At 36.1% G+C, this 27,791-nt stretch overlaps 1 protein-coding gene across 1 annotated transcript in view; it reads right to left on the bottom strand.

Annotated features, from left to right (window-relative positions):
• Positions 1-994: 994 nt before the first annotated feature.
• The window catches only part of PCDH11X (protocadherin 11 X-linked), a 428,759-nt gene continuing 401,962 nt past the window's right edge, over positions 995-27,791 (bottom strand). Inside the window, exon 8 of the mRNA XM_053662426.1 lies at positions 995-5,042. Coding sequence (XP_053518401.1) covers positions 4,498-5,042 — 545 coding nt within the window. The 3' untranslated portion in view covers positions 995-4,497. The remainder of the gene's footprint in view (positions 5,043-27,791) is intronic.

A 27,791-nucleotide genomic window follows, 5' to 3' on the forward strand; every position in this document is an offset into this window, starting at 1 on the left:
TTCCAGCAATTGGCTATTGTAAATGTTGCTGCTATGAACATTGCGGTGCATAGGTTCATTTGAATTGGAATTTTGGGGCTCTTAGGATATAATCCCAGCAGTGGAATTGCCAGGTCAAAAGGCAGATCCATTTTTAGTTTTCTGAGGAAATCCCATACTGTTTTCCACAGTGGCCGCACCAGTCCGCAATCCCACCAACAGTGCGCTAGGGTTCCCTTTTCTTTGAATCCTCTGCAACACTCATTTGTTGCTTTGTTTATGATGCCCATTCTCACCAATGTGAAGTGGTATCTCATTGTGGTTTTAATTGGCATCTCTATAGAGAAATCTTTACGTGACTTTTACATTAAATGAGGCAATAACCTTATTGTATTATTTTTTAATTAAAATTTTTATTTAAATTATTGTATTATTTTCCATATGAATGACTGTAAGCCTCCCTTTGTCCACCATATAAATATCTCCTAAGTTTGTCTTGAGAGATGCAGAAGAAATCTCCTAAAACACTACATTATTGTTCACCAAGTTTAAAAAGTGGGAGCATTCAAAGAATTATTGTGAAGGTCTTAACACTGTAAACAAAAAAGGAACTCATGGATTTGTACCACCACTGAGGTGTGTTTTACTGTATATGTTATTTTTAAAGATTTTATATATCTATTTTTAGAGAGGGGAAGGCGAGGAGAGAGGGAAATATCAATGAGGGAGAGAAATATCAATATGTGGTTGCCTCTTGAGTGTCCCCTACTGGAGACTTGGTCCACAACCCAGACATATGGCCTGATTGGGAATTGAACCGGTGACCCTTTGGTTCGCAATCCGTGCTCAATCCACTGAGCTATAACAGCCAGGGCTACTCTACATGAATTTAAAAACCAATTTAAAATGCCTTTGAGTTTTGAATTAACACACAATACAAGTGCATCTTTATTTTTATAACTTTATTAATACCTTTATTAATGAATATAAGAAAACATGCAATACAGAACCTGAAATAGAACAATCCATACACATTTGTGTACAATCCATAGCACATCACGCCGTTCTGAGCCACACAATGTCAAACCGTCTCATTTCCGAAGCCTGATTGGAGCTGCTTCGGGATGCTGTTCATTTCAGATGCTGTATAATGTCACAGAGGAAGAATCTTCTCAAAATACAAACATTAATCTATATTTCATAAAATCCCAAGTACTTTAAGGAGAGATAGCATAAATTTCACACATTTGATTTCTAAAAATATCACAATCACTAAACAATTGTCTTCACTTTGTTTCATTTGCGCACATGTTTTTGTGAGTAGCCTTCGGCTGCTGTCAACAAATCACAGTCACTGAAAGCACACGGGTCGGTAGTTTTTGGGGTGTGACATGATGACATTATAAGGACTGCACAGTTTGTGATTGTCTTTAGTCCATGTTTATCCATCTTCATGGCAGTGTGTGACAAATATGAGTCTGGGAAGGCAGAGGCTCTTAACTGTCACCAATACACAATAGCACTCATCATTTGGTAGCTGTGTTGTCTGACCAAATTTACATTACCAGACAGAAAAGGTTCAATAGCTAAATTAGACCACACAAACTGTACTCTCTAAGTTTATCACATTTTTTGTATCATATGTAACTTTGTTTTTAATACACCCACACAGTATTAGCTTAAACTTGAAGATAAAATTCAAGAAAACAATGTGTATGCACGTAGCACATAAGATACAAGGTGTTTCAATAGATACTTATAAATGTGATACAGAAACACTACAGCAAGTAAAGTCTTAATCACATGTAACTGAACATAGCCACAAAATTGAATAGCCAGTCTCACTGAATATATTACCACACTTGTCTTTCAATTTGAAGTTCGAATTTCAAACTAAATCAAATCTTTCTTTTTTCCAAGGGTATTATTTTGCAGTGATGGAAGAACAAAACTTTCTCTAGCTCTGCAACTAAAGACTTTGCTCATCCAAAGAGCTGCCTGTGAACTATGTCAACCTGTAGCTCTGGCTACGCAGTCCAAGAATTTGCAGTGTAATGAGAAAGGTCTCATCAGATCTGTCGCCTCAGAAGTCACAGGTTGCCAAGGCCAGACCTCAAGGAAGCTTTGAAAGAGAATGCATAGGGGAGAATCACTGGACTCACACCCCTCGCCTCTTTGGCTAGTTCTAGCCCACTTCCATTCCAGGCTTCTCTGGTACAGACCCCGAAGAGGGTGCCCAGTGTTTTAACATTCTGAACACAATGTAAGTCTGACCATGCAGTAAAGCGTATTGGTTCATTCCCGTGTCTCTAGGAGAGGTCTTCGAATTTTGCTAATTTTAGACAGGAGCACTTAACAGCACACTTATAACTCAATAAAGCACAAAAAATATCTGAACTACCTAACTTTGGTTCATATTCTGATTTTTATTAATGTAGTAACCAGTCATATTCCTAACATATTACTTAATGAATTTTTTCAGATTTTCCTTTTTGTCTCTTGTCTTTATTTAACTGTGTGTTTGTAGATCCTAACTAACATGTACAGAGGAAAAATGTGAAAATAACTAAAATAGAAGAGGAAATTCTCACACATTATCTGTGCAAGTTTTCAGAGGAAAAAAAACAGCTGACAGTCTACTGGAAGGGTTTCAGCGTCATCTCCAGGTTTAAAATATTTAACAAACACAAAGCAGAAACAATATCAATAATACTAATTCAGTTGAAATTTTAGTAATTAGATTCTTGTGGTTAAAAGTTAAGAAGTCGTTCTACACACTAAAGCAAATATGCTTCCCAACGGGAACAATATATTCTCAGTCGCTACGTAACCTGCTGGGCACAAGAAGAGAAGCTTTCTCAACATTCAGTGGAAACCTTCACCAATGAAATTATACATTCACCACACTTTATAGTACAACATTTACACACAGTTTCATCATAAATTACAGATCTCCAAATTACACGTCACAAAGTCTACATCTAATTTTAACTAACAAGAACTATTCACCCCCCCACCCCCAATGAATACATCAACTGTGTCTTAGTTTAGTGTAATACTGAAACAAGACATTGTCTGTGTTTTGCTGTGGAAAAAAATGAAGTTGGTGCTGTTTCTGTAAATTGGTGAAATGTGCACACATGTGCACCGCTGGTGAAACCGGCCAGCCAGAAGGACAACAAAGGAACTAAAGGATGACGGAAGGAAACTAATGTTCCCTACGAATGGTACTGTATTCTTCACTTAGAACATGTTTCCTTTTCATATAGATTTGGTCACTGTTGTTTTTGTTTATTGCATTCTTGGGGTATTTCTTATCTACCTCAAGAAGCCGTCATGAACCTTATCTCTCCCTCTGCACATCTTCTTAAAACCCTGTCCTGTAGATTTAGGATTGTATGTCTGGATTCTCATCTTGTTATCAGTGGTTTTCTTCAGGAAGTTGAGCTAGAATGAGAAAAATCCCTTAGTCATATAGGTTTGTTATGTGGTTTTATCTAGTTATATTAATTTGTGTATTCTTTTTACTGACCGTCTTTTGGTATCAGCCTTTTCAACTCTCACATCACCATTTAAAACTTCCTGCTATTTATTCTTTAGAAAATAGCAGATTCCGGTCATGGCTGTTAATGAATCATTCATCAAATGCGTCCACTTTTCTTGTGATTTCCAGGTTCTTATATACAAATTGCAGAAGATAAACATCTAATTAATCATGGAACATAGGCTTAAACTGCAGATACAACATAATTTCTGATGCACTTTACACTACATTACAAAAATAATTTTTCGTAGAAAGACACCCATTTGGGCGCACATATTGCACTTCAACGTCTCGAACTCTACTAAAGAGTAGAGAATAGGTTAGACAGAAATCTGTACAGTGTATATATATTTGTTACTGAAAAGGTCTATACAAATTCTCTGCACAATATATTCTCCAAATAAAGGTAGAAAACATAAAAAAGACAGACAAAATATAAATTATTTACACGTGGTACTGTGCATTTTCGTACAAACAGTAATAAAAAAAACTAGAGAGCAACAAGTATCAAACAAAAAGACATACAAAGATGCTGCCCTACATCCACCTTCTAATGTTATTTGAACAAAAGTTGAGATAAACTAAAGGTACTCTTGGAAAATCAGATATTTGCTAGTCCACTTGCTATGTACTACAAACATCAGAATGGAAACACAATCAGTAATATTGCACATGTCAACAATAAATGAACAGTCACGGTGCATCAGAAACACTGTACATTCCATATCACTGTCTTACACGGCAAGCCTTTCTGTACAAAGGGGAACGAGTGTTTCAATTTCTTTTTAAGTACACATTCTGAAGTAAACAAATTGTGAATTTACTTTTGTGTTTTGACTAAGGGTGTCTAGCTCTAGAGTCTGTTCTGGTATCTGTTTCTATTTATATAACTATGTACAAAACTAACAATTTGGAATAGTCATGAAACTGGATTTGAAATCTTAACGATATATGTCCTGTTGAGAACTGTGACTTTAGAAGGGATGTTCCTTCACAGGAGCGTCATCATCCCGAGAGGCTCTGGCCTGTAGGCCTGCCATGAAGGTTTTCAAGGCAATGCCTTCCACTGACTCATCAGTAGAATGAGCTGTTTCAGACACAGAGTGAGACAGCCCGCTAGCTGGCCCTCCCTGCTGCAAAGGCCACGTCGGCTGGGCAGGGCTGTGCTGGGGGGCAGCAGCCTGGCCCAGGGGAGGGCTGGCATGGAGAGCGGAGGCGGGCAGAGGTGGACTGGGCTGGGGTGCGAAGACCTGTGCCCGTGGTGGGCTGTGAGACAGGGCGATGAACTCGGCCACTGGAGGGCTGCGGCGGTGGCGGTGGCGGTGGCGGTGGCGGTGGCGAGCAGAGGTCAGTGTCTCCGACGGGCTGTGGTGTGGAACAGAGGCTTGCGTGTGCAGGGGGCTGGCCCGCGTCAGGGCGGCGGGCATCCAGCAGGCATCAGAGTGGCCCAGGATCAGGCACTCCTGTGTGCAGGTGTCCGAGACCTCCTCCAAGGTCGGCTGCACGGTTATCTCTGCGGCTGTGAGGGTGGGAGACAAAAGGTAAAATGTAGATTTCAAAGGCATATTTTCCTAGCTACTTAAAACACATCATTGCCACAGGACAAATTAAAAATCTATATACAGATACATTGGGGACTTCCAATAGACTTCCAATATTTCCACAATGGGTCCTTCATTTGTCAAAAAACAATTCCTACAGAAAACACAAATAACCAGGAGTGGGTAGATGGAATCTCATTTTCATCATTACGATACTTTCATTTAGTCTCCCAAATGTACTTATTTTTAATTGTGTTTGTGACTATAAATGGAAACTATGCTCATTGATCTGTACATAAAAGTCCATTGATATATATCAGGAAGTGATAGGAAGTGAGGACAGAAGCAAAATGAATGGGAGGACCAGTCACTGAGACATATAATGAACTAAGCAATTATAACAAACCATTTGATTAAGAATCTAATTAATTAATCTGAGAATATATCTAACAATAAATTAAATTAATTTGAAAATATAGTATATTGAACTTTAAAATGCCTTATTTCAAGAATGAAGTATAGCTACAATTATCTCAAAGATAATTAATTTCTGTATTACTCATTTTCTGAAATAATAATGAATAAGTTTAACAACACAATAAACTACAGACATGAAATGCTTTGTGTTAAACTATAACACTTTCTAAAGCTCCTTTATATGGTTTCTGTAAAGTTTTCAAATGCCAATAGGTATGAAATACCAGGCAGATATTGTTATACCATACAAACACTAGTTAAATAAGAACAGAGTACTTAGATTATGAAATGTAACTTTAGAACAAGAAATGTTATTCGCTATAATAAAGGATATGGCATCATAATAAAAACATCAATTCTCTGGAAAGGCAATACTACAAATTAAAATGATAAATTCATGATCCTATAAATCTCCAAAATGATATGCAGTGCAAATACTCATTATCTTATCACCCTTACAGTGAAAGTATAAGATGTATAAGAGCTGACTCTCATTAACACCAACTATTTCTATTAAATAACCATTTACTGTGAAATTAAAATTCTAAATATCCTACACTTCTACAGACTCATATTTCAGAAATGGGGAAGGTAGAACTTTACATATTTGGGGTGATACTGAATTATAAACTATGTGCATATAACTATATTTTAAAGGAAAATTTAATTTACTGGTCATCATAAAAGCAATTCATCGAGGAGCCTTAAATTTTGCAACAATAAATATAGTTACAATACTGAAACATTCGCCTATTTATGATACACAAATTTATATAGTCATTTTAACTGAAAGAAGATGATTTATTACATATTACTTTGATTTCCTAAATGTATTGGGGTGACACTGGTAAGACCATATATGTTAGAAGCATATATTTCTGAGTTTCACTTTTATGCCCCACATATGAGTAAAATCATATGGTTTTTATAATTTTTCTGATTTTTGGATTAAACTGGAAAATAGTTGACACATAACCTTTTATTTTTTATTGAATGTACTGGGGTGGTGCCCCAAGTCAAGGGCAGGTAATGTTTCACATAAATTGTTTCTCAAAAGTGTGGTGGAACAATGCAATATCATTGTTTACATAATAATTTTCTATAAAGTATAGTTCATTCAAGACATCTCTAGAGCTTCTCCCAGTATTAATTCATCTTAACGCTGACCTTCTGTTTTGTTGGCAGGTTGCTTTGCTGTTTGATACAGTCCTTTGAGGTCAATTCGTAGAAGCCTCTCTATGACCCAGGTGCGTAAGTTTACCACCTATGTGTTCTTTGATGTAATTTATTGTCTCAGGCATTCTATTTACATCTTTGATCCATTTTGAGTTAATTTTTTTGTATAATGACAAACAGCAGTCGAGTTTGATAATAAATAACCAGAAGCTTATTGACATTAAAAGAGATTTTTCCCTTTTAACTAACAGGTATGGCTATAGTTCATAACATTTATGATAAAAAAGAAAACTATTCATGACCTATAGCCAGATGAAATCATATATCCAGACTTACTAAAAGATAATTTTCTACACAGTTTGGTGCACAATATGTGTGTATATACAATTTATAAAAACTAAAGCTTTTAATCGCAGTCATTTAGGACACCTTGGATGAAAATCCTAGTTTAATTTTAAAAAGTTTTATGATAAACTTCATTGTTTCATATATAAATACATAAAAATTCACCAGCTACTAGTGAATCAATATTAAATAAATGCACAAAAACAGAAGTGTAATTAATGTCATAACTGTTTGCATTTGACTGAGTGGTGTGAAAATACTTTTTGAAAATATTTTATTTATTTATTTTTAGAAAGACAGGAAGGGAGGAAGAGAGGGAGAAAAACATCAATGTGTGAGACATACATCAATAGGTTGCTCTCACATGCCCCCAACTGGGGACCTGGCCTGCAACCCACTCTTGTGCCCTGACCAGAACCGGTGACCCTTTGCTTTGCAGCCCATGCTCAATCCACTGACCTACACCAGCCAGGACCAAAAATATTCCTTTAAGAATAATTTTGTTAGTGAATGGTAATATTTCTCTTAATATTATTGATATCATTTAATTAGCTTCACAAACTATTTCCCAAAGAGAGAGCATGAGACAAGCATAGATTAACTCAGTGCAAATTCCAAATAATGTGCATTGTGAATCAGTAGAGTTAAAATTAATTACACTTAAAACAACATTCTCAGAGGGCTTCTGTACCTCACTAATAACATTTAACTATAGAGAAAGGATTTTTTTCTAGGGAAGTATATTATCCTCATGCAGCACCAATACTCTGTGAATATCAGGGTCTTTTATAGGGAAAATGCAATGTAATCATTTAGTTGATTATTTGATGCTGAAAAGGCAACTTGAACTAAAGGTAAGGTTCTAATGATGACCAAAACTCTGTCAATATGTATATCAATAATGTATACTGGAAAATATTATAAAAAGCAGATGAATAAAAATGCCTATTCACAAAGAACATACAAGGTCTGTCCAGAAAAAGTCCAGCCACTGTTAAATTAATATAATGAGAAAGTTTGTGCGACCTGGAAGCCAAGGAGAGTGGACTGGAATGTGCATGTGTGAACAATGATAACCTCACTGTACTCAGTCAGTGAGGGTGGTAGATGCCATTGAGTGAATGTGTGTACTGTGTGGTTGTCACATTCAAAATGACTGAGTAAGTAGAGCAACAAATCTGCATCAGATTCTGTGTGAAGCTTGAACATTCTTTTGTGGAGAAACTATTGAGATGATTCAGAAGGCTGTAGCTATGGGCAACTGGTGATTGGCAGATTCATCACAACAATGTGCCTGCTCATGCATCTCGTCTCGTGCAGAGTTTTTTGGTGAAACATCAAAACACCCAGGTGACTCAGCCCCCCTAACAGCCTAGATTTGGCAACTAGTGACTTCTGGCTTTTCCCGAAACTAAAATTCCCTTTGAAAGGGAAGAGATTTTGGACCATCGATGAGATTCAGGAAACTACAAAGGGGCAACTGATGGTGGTTGGGAGAATTGTGTGAGGTCCCCGTATGCCTCCTTTGAAGGGGACTGAGGTGTCGCAGTCCTATATACAATGTTTCTTGTATATTGTGTCTCTTTTAATAAATGTCTCTATTTTTCATGCTACATGGCAGGGTCCACCTTTTTTTTTAAAATTTTATTGATTATGCTGTTACAGTTGTTCTATTCCCCCTTTCATTCCCCTCCACCCTATCCCCCCATCCCCCCCATTACCCCCCCTTTAGTTTATGACCAAGTGTCTCAAATCCTTTAGATTCTATATTTCCCATGCTATTCTTGCCCCCCATCTATTTTCTATATACTGTCTATGCTACTTATTTTCTGTACCTTCTCCCCCTTTCTCCTCCTCCCACTCCCCTGTTGCTAACCCTCCTTGAGATCTTCATTTCTATGTTTCCACTCCTGATCTAGCTGTCCTTTTAGTTTGCTTTCGTTTTAGGTGTGGTTGTTAATAACTGTGAGTTTGTTGTCCTTTCATGGTTCATGTTTCTTTAACTTCTTTTTCTTAGATAAGTCCCTTTAACATTTCATATAATAAGGGCTTGGTGATGAATTTGAATTCCTTGAATTTGATCTTATCTGAGAAGCACCTTATATGTCCTTCCATTCTAAATGAAAGTTTTGCTGGATAGAGCAATCTTGGTTGTAGGTCTTTGGATTTCATGACTTGGAATACCTCTTTCCAGCCCCTTCTTGCCTGTAAGGTCTCTTTTGAGAAATCTGCTGACAGTCTGATGGGGACTCCTTTGTAGGTGACTGTCCCCTTAGCTCTTGCTGCTTCTAGGATTCTCTCCTTCATTTTAATTTTGGCTAATATAATGATGATGTGCCTTGGTGTGTTCCTTCTTGGGTCCAATTTCTTTGGTACTCTCTGAGCTTCCTGGATTTCCTGGAAGCTCAGAGAGTACCAAAGAAGTTGGACCTTTTGGACAGACTTTGTTTTGCAGAGAACACCGCCCTGATATCTCTCTTCAGAAATCACTTACAAAAGAACTGTTTCCATTTGCAGTATATTGAAATATACTTTTAGGACTGTGAAATGAAAATTACTGTTAGAGTATAATTTATATGTCTTGTCTCAGAGAAAATGTGTTCTTATGAGGTTAAACAGATTTATTTGGACAATTTTTTTCTTCATTCTAGATGCTTACTCTTACTTGGTCTTTAAATTGCTTTAGAGAACCATCTACTCACTCATATTTATTTAATTGGCTGATATATAATACATATTTCAGGAAACAGAGGTGCAAATCCCAGTGTCTCAAAATTTAGATGTCAAGTTCACACATGTGATTAAATGTGCTCTGGTGATGCTCCCACTCATTCCCTATCCTTTATCTGTATGAGGACAAATGCATATTTTATAGACTGAAAGCTGAAGCAAGTGTTCATTATACAGAAATCGCCAGTAAGACTGTTACATTTAATGCATCTGTTAATCTCCAATAGCAAATTTCACATGATGGAGGTCTTCTACAGGTCATTTGATTCGTGTTCAAAGCTGAACTCTCGGGAAAAAGAATGAGACAGTACAGTCAATTTGCTTTGATCTCTCTCTTGCTCTTTCACTAGCTTCGTAATTGCATTCCCTGAGGATTTTCAATGTTGTATTTTAGGGGAATATAAGGTTGTAACTGCTACATTCATTTCAACAAAACTGGTTACTGTCCAAGTAAGTGATTATTTGGTCTTCCCATAGGTTGACAACTCAGACTTTGGTTTCATGTGGTCCAAACACAGAGTAAAGGCATTTGAAACATTCAGTCCAGATTTAAAATTTTTATTTGACAGTTTTTTGCCACTTAAAGTTCCACTAATATTGTTGAAGGTGCTCATTGCAAGTTGAAAGTTTCCATCTATGCATGTCAGTCAACTAACCAAACCGTCCAAAAGATACATTACGGACAAGCATCACATTTGAGTGGTCCCGTTTTCACCTGACATCTCTCCCACATCAGCTTCGATGAACTGAGTGAAGTCATTATCACTAAGATAATAATTCGGGACCTAGAGAGGTAGACAGACATCTGAAAATTGATAAGGTGGAAATGCTTACTATGAAAACATCGTTAAGGTTGGCTACCTCATAGCGACAAATATAGATACACTGTATGTAAGTAAATTGTGTTTATTTTATATCATAACTCTAATCAACCCATATTTTCATAATCATATTTTAGTTTCAATTATTAGACTCCCCAGGATTTTATTCCTATATGTCCTAACATCTAAATTAGATAAATTACCTAGTTTGATGTAGAGTAGGTTTTAAATTGAACAAATTATTAACATTAACAATCTAAGATAGAAAAAAACAATGAAAGAAGCAAAATTCTTACACAGCAAAACAAACTGTCCATAATTAAAGATATTTTTGTTTATTTTATTTGCTCTATAGGTACTAACACATTTTGTTTTTTAATTTAATAATTTTATTGTATTCTTTCCATTAGCATTTAGTCCCCTTGCACACCACCCCCAGCAATCCCCACACTGTCGTCTGTGTCCACAAGTCCTTTTTCCTTTTTGCTCAGTTCCTCCAGCCCCTCCCCACTAGCTGTCATATGCTCTCCATCCATGAGTCTGCCTCTATTGTGCTTGTTAGTTCAGTGTGTTCATTAGATTCTACAGATGAGTGACATCACATGGTACTTCTCTTTCTATATTTTTCCTATTTCAAAACACTATGCATACATAAACACATAGTTTCTGATATCAAGAACCATCAAATGATGAGAGATAACTGACATTGGTGCTAGCATTTCTGATCAGTGAGCAGGTGTAGCACTCTCTACATTATCAGGCTATCAGGTCCTCAGCAGAATGATAGTGATAACCACCTTACACCGATTCAATCAGCAATATCCTCTAAGAAAAGTTACCCTTCCTCTCTTAGAACTAGTATTTCATGAAAATAGTAATCCGGGCCTGGAATTTACTAAAAGCCTCCAAATTACCTCAGCAACCAAAATTAATCCAATGGGTACACTGAGGAATGAAGTCTGTTTCCTGTCTATCTGAAATACTTTGAAATAATTTGTCAGTATGAACTGAGATGCTTTAATGAAATGAATCATGCTATCTTTTCTTCCAAAATTCTGTGACATGTTATTCTATGTCATGACTGTAAAATATTTTTAAACACCCCAATCTATCCAAAGCTACAACAGAATGCACAGAAATGCCAAACTTTTAATTACTTTATCCTTTTTCATTTTATGGTGCTGTTTAAATAATACACACATCCTTGATGAAGAGACAGTGACAATTTGGTGGAAAACGTCATCGTGCTGTTTATACTTGGCTTTTGAAATTGAAAAGAAAAATATATTTTTGGTGGACTTCCGCCAAGATGGAGGCGTAGGTGGACCCACCTTGCTTCCGTGCACAACCAAATCTATGAACAACTATTTTTAACAACGATAAGCACAACCAGACCACACAGAAAATCTACAATACGGAGTCCAAAAAAGGATGAAATGCTCAGCTAAACGGGTAAGCCAGTAGCGAAGCCGGTTGATCAAAAAGATCCCTGACCTGGTGGCGCTCAAGCAGCCGAAGGCTCAGATTGTGGGCTAGCTATGAGCGCACACAGGGAAGAGGAGTGGCTGGCTGTCTGCGGTAGGTCACGTATTTGCGTGCAGATAAACCAGTGAAGAGGCGAGTATTGAGACCGCATGGCGCGGGGCAGCAGGCTCGCACAATTCTGCTCGGATAAGCAGGCCGGGGCGAGTGGTGGGACGGGACAAACTGGGTTAGCAGAGAGGACCGCCATTGCTCCCTCTCTGACCCTGCCCCCACGCACAGCGTCACAAACCAGCAACCTGGGTGGCCCCGCCCTGGTAAACAACTAAGGCTTCACCCCTCTTACTTACTTACCGGAGCGAACAGACCAAAAGTGGCTCAAGAACAACTCAGAGCCCCAGAGCCAATAAATCTAAGTGATGAGGAAATAGCCAAACTTTCAGATGCACAGTTCAAAACACTGGTTATCAGGATCCTCACAGAACTGGTTGATTTTAGTCACAATTAGAGAAACATATGAAAGCTAAACTAATTGAAATGAATGGTAATGCAAAGGATACCAATAGTAATGGAAAGGAGTCTGGGACTCAAATCAATGGAGTGGACCAGAAGAAAGCAAATAATGGCCAAACAGAAAAGAATGAAGAAACAAGAATTCAGAAAAATGAGGAGAGGCTTAGGAACCTCCAGGACATCTTCAAACGTTCCAACATTCGAATTATAGGGGTACCAGAAGGGGAAGAGTCACGAGTGGAAACCTTATTTGAACAAATAATAAAAGAGAACTTCCCCATTCTGGCAGAGGAAATAGACTTCCAGGAAATCCAGGAAGCTCAGAGAGTACCAAAGAAGTTGGACCCAAGAAGAAACACACCAAGGCACATCATAATTACATTAGCCAAGATTAAAATGAAGGAGAGAATCCTAGAAGCAGCCAGAAATAAGGGGAAAGTCGCCTACAAAGGAGTTCCCATCAGACTGTCAGCAGATTTCTCAAAAGAGACCTTACAGGCAAGAAGGGGCTGGAAAAAGGTATTCCAAGTCATGAAAACCAAAGACCTACAACCAAGATTGCTCTATCCAGCAAAGTTATCATTTAGAATGGAAGGACAGATAAAGTACTTCTCAGATAAGACCAAATTCAAGGAGTTCATCATCACCAAGCCCTTATTATATGAAATGTTAAAGGGACTTAGCTAAGAAAAAGAAGATAAAAGTTGAACAGTGAAAGGACAGCAAACTCACAGTTATCAACAACCACACCTAAAACAAAAGCAAATTAAGAGGACAGCTGGATCAGGAGTGAATCATAGAAATGAAGATCACATGAAGGATTAGCAATAGGGAAGTGAGAGAAGGAGAAGGGGGGAGAAGGTACAGAAAATAAGTAGCATAGACAGTAGATAGAAAATAGATAGGGGGAGGGTAAGAATAGTAGGGGAAATACAGAATCTAAAGAATTTGAGACGTGTTCATGAACTAAAGGGGGAAATGGTGGGGGAGGGGCATGCAGGGTGGAGGGGGGGGAATAGAACAAATGTAATGGCATAATCAATAAAAAAGTTAAAAAAAAAAAGAAAAAAAAATTTTTTCCCAGGGAACAGAATGGAATTTTGTTTTTATTACTCTTTGGAACTTCGGCTTATATCCTGAAGTTAGCCTCTACTAAAGTGTGAAGCAGAACAAGCCCATTGCCTTCGGTATGACTTTCACCTTTTTTTAGTTTAACAGAGTATTTATCAGACATATGTCCTTTCAGGGGAATGAGAAAGTACCTCTTGGTCTATGGCCACAGACACTATGAGAAGCATAACAGAATCATTAGTGACCAGTAAATGTCCATCCATCTGATGACCTTGGCCTTCTACAAGAACTCACTTGGCAAAATACAGTTCAGTTTTAATTTACTCTTCTCTTTTGAATAAATCTTACAAGAAACAGAAATTGTTCTTTCCATTTAAAAATTAATGCTACCATGATAAACTTCTCCTTTTATAAATTCTGCAAGTTTCTAGTAAGCATGTCAGGTTCTTCAAATAGAGAGTTGTTTTATGATCCTGAATCAATAATAAATGCTGTCCGGTTTATTTATTACCAAAGACTATTCCAGTATATGTTAACATACACTATTTCAAAAATTCATAGGGAATTATGAATATAAAATTATTCATAATATTATAGTGATTGTTGGGGGAAAATATTTGTTTATAAATTTACTATCACTTACTTATTCAAGACCTGTATTTGGTGAAAGAAAAGGTTAATATTGATAAAGAGATATATGATCAGTGAATTGACATTTTAAACTATAATTGATATTTAAAAATATATATCACTGCAATGTACCTTTCTGCATTATTGACTTTGATATAAAGAAGAGCAAGTATGAGAAAAAATATATTCAAAGTTACTGCTGGGATCACCTCTATGTTTTTCTGGGCTATTATTTGGAGATGTCACATTTGGACATGTGAAAACATTTATCCCTAACTTAGACCAAATTGGTCCAAATGTGAACGCAGTCATGAAAACTACCCCTAGCGGCAAGATTCTCCCCCCTGTTTCAGTGTTAATGAACTATTTTCCATAATTTGTGCAGCAGTTAACCAGTTGGGATTAAGTGTTACCTATAATTTCAATGCAAAAATTTAATAAATTCTGATTTACCTTAACCAAGCATTACATCTGTGAACTTTATTCAAAATAAAGTTAAATCAGTACTTTGAATTTTAACCAGGCAAATTCATATTCCTAGTATAAATATGTTGATGGCCTTTGCGCAGGAGGAAAATGCTGCTTTCCTTTTTTTAGAAGCGGCAATTGGTGTTCCAGTGATATTAGGCATGTTGTGTATTCAATAGGCTGTCAAGCTTCGTAATGAGGAGGTATTAGAATGTTTGTACAGATGTAAGATGGACAAGCAGTGAATCAAATTTTGTCTAATAACCCGTAACTTTCATGTTTGCACATCAATAATGTAGCTGACTAATCATATGTCACTTACAAAATGACTGGAGAGAAGGAAAAATATGACTTTAAAAAATGTATTCGACCCAAACATCCACATGTAATTTATGAATGACAGCCAATTTTATGATTCCGTTTATTTCATAGGTAAATAAAGTTCAGGCTGCATGAAGAAACTAAAAGATCGTGGGTCAGTTTGTGTGTGTTTGTAAAGATAGGGAGAGAAATAGATATAGAGAGATTTGCACTGAGCTAGTGCGAGTCCTCGGCAAAGTTCATCTCAGTTAATATACTAAGTTTTAGGCTGTACTAATCTCTGTACAAGTATCAAGTAGGTCAATGTGATTATTGTGTTGTTTCAATCGTCCTGATATAGTAACACTTTTATAATTAGGAAATAGTCTTCTTCATTTTCGGTAATACTATTTTATCTGGAAAACTGTCTTTCTAATACTGATATAGCCACTCTGGCCTCCTTATATTTACTGCTGAATGATACATCTTTTCCTATCCATTTATAGGATGGATCTTCATATATTTAAGACTTCCAAAAGTTAGATCTTGCTTCCTGTCTTCACTTGGAATGGTCACTTCATTAACATTTAATGTGCCTCTTGATGTGATTTAATTTGGTTGTCCATTTTGTTATTAATTTTCAGTTTGTCCTCTTTTTTAAAGTATTTCTTCCCCTTTTCTGACTTTATTTGATTATTTAATTTTTTTAGATTTCCAGTTTATTTATTGTTCTTTTTTAGCTATATATTTGCACATTTTTAGTGATTGCTCTAGAAACTAGAATATACTCGTATATTTTTATGTTTTCACAGTCTACTTTAAAATTCATGTTGTATTTTCGAAGAAAAAATTGTAACCCATTAAAATTGTCAGTAAGACTTTACCACTAAAAGGAAGAGAGATTGAGCTGAACTCTGAGTATAGTAAATAGGTGGAAACTTACCGAGAAGAGAAGAAGAGAAAGGGGGTCCTTCCTGAACCAATTCAGTAAGATTCTTACCAAAGACCACAGGCCAGGGCGAGCAAACACTGGGGGCATGGGATTCTCTCTAAACTGAATGAACAGGATTCTTGCTGAACCTGAACTCCACAGGCAAGACGCCGAAACCAAGGATGAGGCCTAGTCCAAGAGGGAGTCTATTGGGGCCACTGCATATAAAATGTGGTCATTTCTTCTGTTCCTTCTGACATATTATTTGGAAAATATACCAAAATATAGGACATTAATCAAGAATTTGTAAGCTTTTTCACATAACAGTATGTTTCAACTACCTACTTGGTCTTTCATCTACATATTTCTCTGAAACAAACTTATAAAAGTGTATTATTGGGAAAGAAGAAAAGTATCTGGTGGAAACTTCTGATAATGGGATTTAGAAAATTTCAGATATACTATTTGTGGTTTAAATAGAAGATTTGAAATGTCTATATTGTTTCTTTATCACTTTTGTGGGCAGATTGAGCGGTGACTCATTAATAACAATGGTGACATTAAACCCTGTAGGCAACAGAGAGCATTCACAGACCGTGTTCAATATGATTAAACCTAACAGTATGGGGTTCCCATTAACTTTGGAATTTCATATAAAGTACAATTAATTGTTTAGTGTAACTATGCCTCATTCAATATTTGAAAATATTTAGACAGTTGATTCACAGTTGATTTGAAATCCAAATGTATCAGGGCATCCTATACAACTCTAACCCTATTCTTGGTATGGATGAATCCAATACAGCCCTGAGCTTTCTGCAAGTGATAATTTACTTTCAAGGAGTCATGGACTTAAACGGTTATAGTAACACTTTCTTGTTTGGCCCTGCCTGTGACCAAGCCTCCACATTTGCAAAAAAGACCAATCTATTTTTGGCTTTTATCTCATGAAGTGCAGGGAGATTGTTCAGCTATGGTACAATGAAAATGTGTTTTATACACAAGTGACTGTGTGTACGTATATTATTTATTTTTACCAAAGCTATTAAAAGTAAAATTGCATCTAAATAAGTCAATAAATATGAAGTATGTCTTTATCTTTTTATTATGCCTGAAGTGTTTCAATTTCAACCTAAACCACATTTTTCCCAAGGTTCGCATTATATTTCAATTTCACAGAGCAATCATTATATAATTGAAGCATGCAGTTTTTAGAACTAGACACTTTCTGATACTGTGTGATTTCATAAATTGTAAAGTACAACTATTAAAACTATTTAAAATTTTTATCAAATAAACTTGATAGTCAATATACTATTACAGTATTCTTTTAGAAAATACACCTTATACCTTAATGATTACACATTTAAAAGTTATTGTAGCTCTGTACTAATGCATGCTGTTTACTTAGGTAAAAACATATACTTTCAAAACTGAAATTGCTCTGATAATAATATACCTGCAGGAGCAATACAATGCAGGCAGTTTTCAATACTCGACTCCTGTGTTTATTCCCACCTAGTCTTGGCAATTATTTCCACTATTGTGGAGTTAGTAGGATATAATTGAAATCTATTTTATGTCTTTTAACTGAGTAGATTTTGTATATCATATAATTTACAAATTTTATTAGATTCCATTAGTCCTATTGAAGGAATATAAACACAACTAATATGTAACATGTATATTAGGATTATAACATCAGTGCCTCACATTCACACCATTCCAAATAACGATGGAAAAATATCATACATATATATATATTGCATACATGCAAAAATATGTACACAACGGATTTTTTATAGTTAGTATCTGTCACATTTTTAAAAATTTGACTTTGTGGTATCAAATATAATAATTACATTCTTTCATCTAAAAACAAATAGTTTGTTTTTTATAGAAAACTTAAATTATCCTCACTTAAAAAAGAAAATGAACCATGCAGAGTCCACTCCTCCGATGGCTCATAAGCCCTCGTCTTTTGAGATGCTTCATGCATTTGGCTCCTGTTTCTTTCCACCCTCAGTTGATAAATCCTTGTATTGAAAATCCTCATCCTTTGCTACAGCGATCTTTTCACAGCATGCTCCAAGGAGATGAAAACCCTAACAACATGGAGACTTTATTTACTGGAAAAGACACCTCTCAAAGGTTCCTTCTTGCCTCACTGGAAGGGCCCTTGTGCTGCTGAACTCCAGGGAGTGGATGCTCAGGCAGACCCTGGGGAATAGCCCATAGTCTGGCCCAACAACTGAGTCAGGCAGCTCCTGAAGGAGACAGTTTTCCCAAAGTGAGTGTAAGAGACATTTCTTCCTGTTGTTTCTTCCTCTTTCTTTCTTGGAAGGAATTGCCTTTTTCCACTGGGGAAACCTCTCCAATTGGCATCAAGAGCTTCTTCATTTTGTCCACTGAAATCATGACCCATTATTTCCTGACCTTCCGGTTGGAGCTCCTGGTTCAGAGCCATCGGGTAGAGTAAGTCATTATGTCATTTTTAATTTGGCTCTGTATTCTTCTTACTGTTCATCTCTGCACCTGTGGCTTTTCAAACCCAGGCCCAAGTGGTTCTGGTCCGTATACTTACCCCCCCAACAGGGGACCTGACACCCAGAAAAGGTCCTTCCAGGCATGGAGTGACAAAGGGTAGATGCCATCATTTATGGCAGAGAGGACTTATGATAGGAAGAACTCTATGGTTGCAACCACCTCTCCCCTTAACTTTCTGTTTTTGTTATTTCCTCTTTTATTTTAGAAACTATTGAAGCTCTTTCAAAACGACACGGTTTATCTTCAGTAAAGTCAAAATGATTCCACAGATAAGGAGAAGAGTTTGTATTTAGGAATTGTGTCCTCTGCTGTTATGCATCCCTCATATTGCTTGGTATGAATCAAACTTAACAGAGCTCAAACACCATACCTTCAAGACAACAAAACGTGGTCATGGGTCAACAGTTTTAGCTATGGTCTCATCCTACATATAGGCAACACAGTAATGACAAGTCAGCTAGCGTGGTGCATGACCTTTTCTGCCTTAGCATACATTTCTATATATGAAAGAACACGTTGGTGTATACAGTGCACAGAAGGCTTCTTTTTACAAAAATACCATTATAATGTAAGGCCATTCACATAGTTGTATAACATGGAGTGTTTTAGTAGCTCTTCCCAACAGGGTTTCCTAGTTGAATGTGCTCTTTGGAAAACAGAGTTTGGTCTATAGATTGTAATGAGAAAACTGATGGTAAACTTAGGGTTCTGCAGAAACAGGTACAACTTTTCTCCTCTGAAATAGACTGTTTTCTTATATTTGTCTCATGAATATGTCCTTTTTGGCAGACAGAATACCTGCTCAACTTCTTGTATGTAGTTGACATACAAAAGGCAACCAAGACCTGAACTGAACTGCACTTTGAAAATTCTCTCCTCTCTTCTTGCTACCACAAGGCTGCAATGATCAGTTAGGTCACTGAATTATTTTGCATACAGGGAAAAATTGTCATTTTTCCCATGGCACTGCAAAGGGGTAATGAGTGGCAGTTAATTTGCTTTTCAGAAATACCATTGATTCACAGGGAAATACAAGCTGTGAATCAATAGACTAACATAGTCAGTGATTCTTCATAGATGATACATTTTTCTCTCTTGATATGCTACCTATTATAGTATTTCATAATGTGTGAATTACTATAGTTCCAAGATATGGCAATATTAACTATTAACCACATTTTTTGACAAAGGTATATACATAAGAATGTACATGTACATTTCAATAGAGAGAAGAGTTTATTGCATATGCTAAAATTTAAACTGCACCATTTAAAAACAAGACCATGTGAATTAACTAAATTATGTAAATTATGAAATTATGTAAATGTTAACTTACTAAAAAGGAGCCACATACAATGGCGGTCGCACCATAGCACTGGCCCACTAAAAATAAAACGTCAAAGTTAATGACACTGGGTGAGCTAATGGCATAATGTAGGTTCACGATCCCAGTGTTTTCAAACCAAACCCAAAAAAGCCTATTCTGAAATTTTGAAAATCACCTCAACATTTTAACAGTAGTTATGCCTAATTTATTCTTATTCTGAATGTTTTGATGTTTTCTACTGTACATATTTGTTTTTTAGAAATTTATGAGCATGTATCACTGCAAGAGTAAAATCACTTTTAAGTACATGTGTATTTTAAAAAATATTTTATGTTATTTATTTTTAGAGAGGGGAGGGAGGGAGAATGAGAGGGAAAGAAATATTAATGTGTGGTTGCCTCGCATGCACCCCCGACTGGGGACCGGGCCCACAACCCAGGCATGGGCCCTGACTGGGAATTGAACTGGTGACCCTTTGGTTCAAAGGCTGGCACTCAATCCATGGAGCCACACCAGCCGGGGCTAAATGTGCATGCGTTGTGTGACATAATATTCAATATATAGATTTTGACTTGGAAATCGACCTTCATCATGGCTAAGAAATATCCATGAGGAATAATAGAATAGACCATAGATAACTTTCAAGAAAAAAAACATCAGCCCTGGCTGATCTGAATCTTCATTTAAATAGTATTATGTTTCTAAATCAGGAATATTGCCTTAAGCAACATTAAAAAATAAAACTGCTGTTACTTTGCCATGCACTGATTTCTCACCTTTTATGTCATTTTTTAAATGGTTTCTCAAGAACTCTTGACTGTTAGGAACTAATAGAGAAATCAACCATTAATTGCAAAAGTTCTTGCCAAATCACAGAAATAGTTAACACTCCCTAAAAGGGCTTTTATGTAGAATTTCTCGTGGTAATAGTGCTTTCCAGTTGAACTACCTACCAGCAAGCGGTAATTTTATTATTTTTAAAGACTTCAGCCCTTTTTAAAAGAAAACGGAATCCAAGAAATCATGGAAAACTGAAGGTTTCATATTGTGAAAATGGCTTTGCGTTTGAGTGATAAGCACCATTAGAAGGATGATAGCGAGCCTCGCACATATTTGCTTTATTACAAGATGTTCAGTGGAAGTCTGATTGTGTTGAAATAAAATGGCAATGGAGGTTATAAATATTGTATCACAGAATGTCTAGTATTATTGATGTATAATTTCCATAGGATTATTTATTTTTGACAGATTTACTGAGTCCATAAAATAATCTGGAAATAAAAATATGAAGATCTAAATTAGATGAGATCATATATTACCAGTTAAGGTACATATTTGGGAACAATGATCTTAAGTTAACCAAAATATCTACCCAACTCATTCATACATGAGAACTGTTTTGCAAAGACTGACAAAAGACTTACATTCTTGAAGGCATTTTACCAGCTGCGGGAATTAGTCTCAGAGGTTCATTCTTCCAAGCTATTATTCATTCAGTCACTATAAAGCATGTTGTTTTAAAGGGTCTGCTGTACTATTTCTCTAGTGAGTTTGTTCCATAACCTGGTTTATGCTAACGTATCAACCTTTCCAGAAAAGTTTTGTCTCTATGAATCTTACTGTTAATGATATTAAGGCAAGTACCTCATATTTTCAGAAATGTAGAAAAAGAGAATATGGTGGCTTAGTAGTTTAAACAGAGGGTTTCAGTAGCCTCACCTATTTCACTTCAATAAGAGCACTTGAGATTTTTTCTTCAGATTATCTATTCACTATTGAATGAAGATTCTTGATATGTTGTTAATACCAACAAACCACATGCCTCCCAGTCTGTCTGCGGCACATTTTGGAACCATGGCAACTATTATAACATACATATTTATCTTCACAAAATATCAGTCATATTAGGGTTATTCATTAAATATTTCATTATTTGTAATAATTTTTGTATGTCTTAATATTTTCTCTTGGCAGCACTTTGGTTCTGCTATAAAGATTAGTGAGTTAAAGAAAAACTTAAAGCATTTAAAGCGTTTTTTAAAAATCTGTTCTGTACTCTTGACTAAAGACACAGAGTAGCAATTAATAAGTTTCTCATATAGAAATAACAAGTGGTACTAGCTAAATTTTACTCTTGTAACTTTTTCCTTGCTAAGTATATTACTCCTCAACTTGTTCTGCTTTCCTTTTAATGTATTCCTAAAGCTCTCACTGCATGGAAATGTGAACATTGTTTATGTGTTGCATTGCGCTAGAATCTCATATGTATCTTTCCCCCTTTGTACTATCTCCTACTTTATTTTTCTCAATATGACTAAACACATCTTGTCTCTACTGTTTACTCTCATATGCTTAAGTGCAGTGAAGATTTACTTGATAATAACAGTGCTATGGTATTTGTTAGTGTTGTATTTATTAAAGACATTTTTCTTTAAAAAAAGTTAAAGCTACTCCTTGCATTTGAATAATAGAGGTGTTAAGTCTAACTTCTTAGGGAGAATACAAGTGCCATTTAAATTTAATCAACTAAACTTAATCATCTCTATCTGCAAAGACTTTCCTATTAAATGTCCTCCCTCTCCTTGGGAGAATCAGCACTATATTTATCAACTGCCAATCTTTCTGGACATCAGCTACATAATGGAAAGTTGAGTTACAAAAGAAAAAGGCCAAAGGTTCTGCCACAATGAAAATATATTACTACTGATCTTTCTTTTTGAAATTCTATACATTAGACTTTAGTTTCCCCTGTGCCCTGTCCCTGCATAATGCAGACTGACTGCACGTGGGTATTGATGCATTACTGCAGCATGGCAGAAACTCTCCTTTATCCCTAGAATATCAATGAAAAATAGGTAGTGTATTAGCCACATTAATGAAATTAATGAACTCAAAGATCTTTTCATTTCCAGTCCCTCTGGCACACTGTCAGGCCATGATCTTTTATGATTTTCTCTCTGAAAAAGATAATTGACTTTATCTCTGTGACAATGTAAGGCTCTCACTAAACTCAGAAAAGCTCAGGATGATTACATAAAATGGGTCAATTGTTTGATATTAATATTTTTCAAATCCAGTTTTTCAAGTATAACAAATACTGTCAAAATTAAATTTTTTAGTCAGAACATAAATATTTACCTTCTTATTTAATACATTTATAAAAATCTTCCTATGTCAATTTTTCATAGTATGGTATATAATATGCTAATGGCAAATAAGATGACTTAAGGAAATACTATGTAGGTACACATTTATGAATCAAGCAAATTCACTAGGGGTAAACACAGAGTTCAGATTTGCAGAAAACAGCACATTTTTGTTAAAGACATATTATAGGAAATTATATTCACTTCTGAGAGTAATAAGTGGTATTCTTGCAAAAGAGGTAGCTTTGGAATTTTTTAATATTGTCTATGGATGTCTTACCCACTGTTCTTGAGACACTGGAGAGAGACTTTTATTTACAGAGGTGGCTTTCATATAAGATGTTAGATTTAGGCCTCAATCCTTAAAAGACACTTCAGAGGAGTTGAACTAAGCAAGATTCTCTGCATGTATACACACACTTTAAACTGGGGCTTTACTCCCACTAAGTTTATATATATTCTTGGCTCAAGGAAACCTTCCCATTTGTAGTGTTTTTCTCACACATGGGAGTGGGCAGACGTGTTTCTCCCAACATATGAGAAACAGTTTTAGAAATAATGTATCAACTTGAGAATTTTTTTAAAAGCACATTCTACATCTGTGTTTGCTACCAATATACCTTAGTTGCCATCCATGAAAGAATCATTTCAATTGTTTAACTTGCAATTCTGTAGACTCTGTCAGATGGCTCCATGACTAATACAATTGTTTCTATGGCAATAAGTTAAGAAAGATGAAAAAAATAACTCACACTAAAAACAGTTGAATCAAATCCTCATCTCTTAAGTGATGTCATATGCTATCTCTGGAATATTTGTGGCTGAGGCCTTTCTTGTATGCCTTTTTCAAGTTCTGCAATCTTAGTTTTTAAGCTCAAAGCATTGTGAAGTATTACTGTGACTTCCACACTCAGAGACCACGGAATTGTGCTTTAAAGGGCACTCATGACAAAGTACTAAGGAAACACTGAACGTGCTGCTGGCATTGTTTGCAGCCATCTCTTGAATTTCGCTGCGTAACAGCTATAGCTTGTATCTGTTACCAGGGACGGGGTCCATATATTTGATAGTTGGTACAGCGCAATGTGGGGCCTGTTTGCGTAGAGGCAGATGCTCCGCTCCACCCTTCCCAAAAAGTTTTGCAAAATAGTCAATATTCAAATGATTTCTGTTAGAAGATTTTCTACTTTCCCCACTATGCAACTTGAATTTTGGCTTCAAAGAAAAATTTGTGAAAATATAAATCTTTTTAAAAAATCATTGTTTTTTTCTTCTTGGAAGACTAACTGCATTGCAAGTTAAAGGCTCAAAGTTTTCTTTTCTTTCTTTTATTTATTTTGTCAAGAAAAATATGATGTCACAATATTTCAGATGACATATTTTAATACTCAAGTCTATTACACATTTTATTTATAAAGCTCTGTTTCACACACAAGAAGGCTCATGCTCTGTAAAGAATAGACAAGTCTCACGTAAGGTAATTTACAATTATTATTTCTGCCAAATCTAGTAAAGAAGTCAATGACAGACCCAATTATTGGCTTAAGTTATGTGAGTTACCAGGTTCCATTTTCACTCACAAACACAATTGACCACGGAACATGGTTTTATTTACTTTTACTTTTTCAAAACAGTCTTTTTACTAGTTAGTGTCATAGCACATAAAATTGCTGGGCCCCACTTGTATACCTTTGAGTTAGCTAATTCTCCTTTCTGTTCTTCAACCAATGAAAACCAGAGAATGGATGAGCGATTTATTTTCAGCCATATACATCTAATTATTCATGATTTTATATTCACTTATATCCTGACGCGACTCTGGGCCAGAGCCGGGACTCAGTGACGCTCCTGCAGTCCCTCTTTTTTATTACGGTAGAAGGTCGATAACGCAGTACCGAGATTCATGAACACAAGTAAATAATAGAGAAATACAGATATGGAAAGCTGCAGGTGTGATAATGGCCCTAAATAATGCTTTTGGAATCAGTGGACTGTGATTACACATCTCTTACAGGCATCACAACTGTGCTCCGCTGTTAAATCAATGTTGGTTTCCGCTGTTGGAAACCCCGAGTAACGTGTCTAGTGTGCATAACCCATCCAGAAATGAGCAATGGTATTTTGTTTGTTCTATTAACGCAGATTGCACACTAATCACTGCCTATTCTGTAAATATCAATTCAAGTGTTTTCTTCTGATTTCCTTGAACAAAACAAGTCCTCCTATAAACACGTAAGAAGGGCAGCCTTCCAACAATGAGAAACTTAGTACTTTAGGGAAAAGCGGTGCATTGACAGGTTTTACTCTTTAATCCAGCCAGCAATGTAAATCTAATGCTGGGTTGGTGTTTTAAGGTAGATAGTTCTGATTATTTTATAATCCCATGTTTCCCTCTATGGCCTGTCTCAAGCCTGTATTGGTCTTTTCACTGGCACTGTAAGAAATGCTAGAACTTGAAAAGGCATCATTTTCTGAGTCTCAGCACTGACACTATTATTCTGTCACTGGAGTTCCATATAACTCTGTAGGCAGTGGCTTCACAGGTAAGGACCACTGAATGTCCTTTCTTTGGCCCTGAAAACTTGTGTACATATATTGACACTTCTTTTCTCAGAGATTTTGACCTGATCATTCAAATCATTAATAAAACATATAAAGATACATTTTTTCCCGGGTTTCATACAAATGAGTTGAACAAGAATTTTACTAAAGATTCTTGTCCCAATCTGGGATTCACCAAGTATATACGTTTAGCACGTGTATGTGTAGGGGCAGAACTTAATTGTCTTCAGAGAAAATTTCTCATTAATTTTTAGATGCACTATGTGATTTCTTGTTCTTAGAAAAACAATCGGCACATTTTCATGAACTGGACACCTTATTGTAAGTCCCACAGCTACCACTCTCATTCCTCTTTCACTAGTCTCTAGGGCTGAAAAAGTATTTCTACATATTTCTCACCATCACCCACCACTTCTGCATAGTCACGTGGAGTTCTTTGTACTCATCTTTCTCACTAAAAGAATTATGTGTCAACTTGGCAGATCCTGGTCTGTTTCATTTACTCACACATTCTTACATTTATTAATAATAAATCAATAACTGTTTTTAAATTTAGTCTTATTGTATTTTCCCATTATCTTTTAGTCCCCTAATACCCCCTCTCCCAGCAATCCCCACACTGTTGTCCATGTCCACGAGTCCTTTTTCCTTTTTGCTTGGTCCATTCACCGCATAACCTCCTCCCCACTAGTGGTCATGTGCTCTCCGTCTATGAGTCTGTCTCTGTTTTGCTTGTTAGTTCAGTGCATTCATTAGATTCCATGTATGAGTGAAATTGTATCGTACTTGTCTTTCCATGACTGGCTGCTTACACTAAGCATCATATCCTCTAGATCCATCATCCACACTGTTGCCAAGGGGAGGAGATCCCTCTTTTTATGGCTGTGTAGTATTCCATTATGTAAATGTCCCACAAGTTAGCAGTTGGGAGGCATTCTGAGAAATGCATCATTAGGTGATCTCATCATTGTGCAAACGTCACAGAGCGTGCTTACAGACGCCGTGCCCACATGGTCTAGCCTCTCACTACAGGCTACATGCCTGTGCAACATGTCTCCGCACAAAACCAAACCAAATTAAATCAAGCACAAGAAAAAATAAAGATGCAATCAAGAGATTCAGTAAACATAAGATATGCAAGCTTGCTGCCAGCCTAATGTGCCATATGAAACAATAGTGTGGTTTTCTTAACATATGGAAAGAATACACTATAACGATAAGAAGTATAGTATAGTGATTACATAAACCACTAACATAGTGGGCTATTGGCATCATCAAGTACTTCTGACTGTACACAATAGTAGGTGCAGTACCTTTGTGTACTAAAACAAAGCATCACCAAAAATGCATTATGGCTTTGCAGTGGCTATGACATCACTGGGTGATCATCTCTTAGCTCCATTATGACCTTAGGGGATCTCCCTCACATATGCGGTCCATCACACACTGAAACATGGTTATGTGGTGCATTATTCTATGCTTCACATTACTGATAATAAGGAAGGAATTCAGTTTTATGTGTGAAGCATAACTCAGATATTTGGGTTAAACAATTTACTTGTGTTTTGAAATTAGGAGTGAACGTCCTTCTAAACAAATAGTCAATTATATTACATAAGTCCTCCTGGAAAAGATTCTGGAATAAAATTTTATATAATGATATATTTGAAAGGGTTTTCTTTTTAAGTTTAGGCTGATAGATGTCTTAGGTAAATTAACATAATGGCTAATTTCCTAGCCTGTATTAGATAATATGAGCCAGTTTGTCAAAATGCCCAGCAGTTTAAAACAGGTTATAAGCTTTCTAAAGATATGGGAATACCACCATGTGTAATTAAAAAAGGAAAAAAATGTGTCCAGTGATGGCAAATATGCTTTATGGGAAATTATAGAGGTATTTATTTCATTTTTATATAGTACATTAATTATTATAATATCTTTATTGTAAATATCTTTCATCACGAGCATTTATGACAAAATTAGTTTAATCATGTCTAATCAAGGCACTAAATAAAATTTCTTTCAAAGCTTTATATATAGTGTCAAACACACTATATCAGATATTACACTGCTTGTTTAGTTCAATATATGAACACTTTAATCATAATGTTGTAAATACTTACAACTTATGCATGTCAAATTAGTGACAACTGAAAACCAAAATGTGCAATTTTTACTAATAGAATAAAATACATTTGGTT

The sequence above is a fragment of the Artibeus jamaicensis genome, unplaced genomic scaffold (genome assembly GCF_021234435.1).
Source record: "Artibeus jamaicensis isolate MK-2021 breed Jamaican fruit bat unplaced genomic scaffold, CSHL_Jam_final contig_241, whole genome shotgun sequence".
NCBI classification, from domain to species: domain Eukaryota; kingdom Metazoa; phylum Chordata; class Mammalia; order Chiroptera; family Phyllostomidae; genus Artibeus; species Artibeus jamaicensis.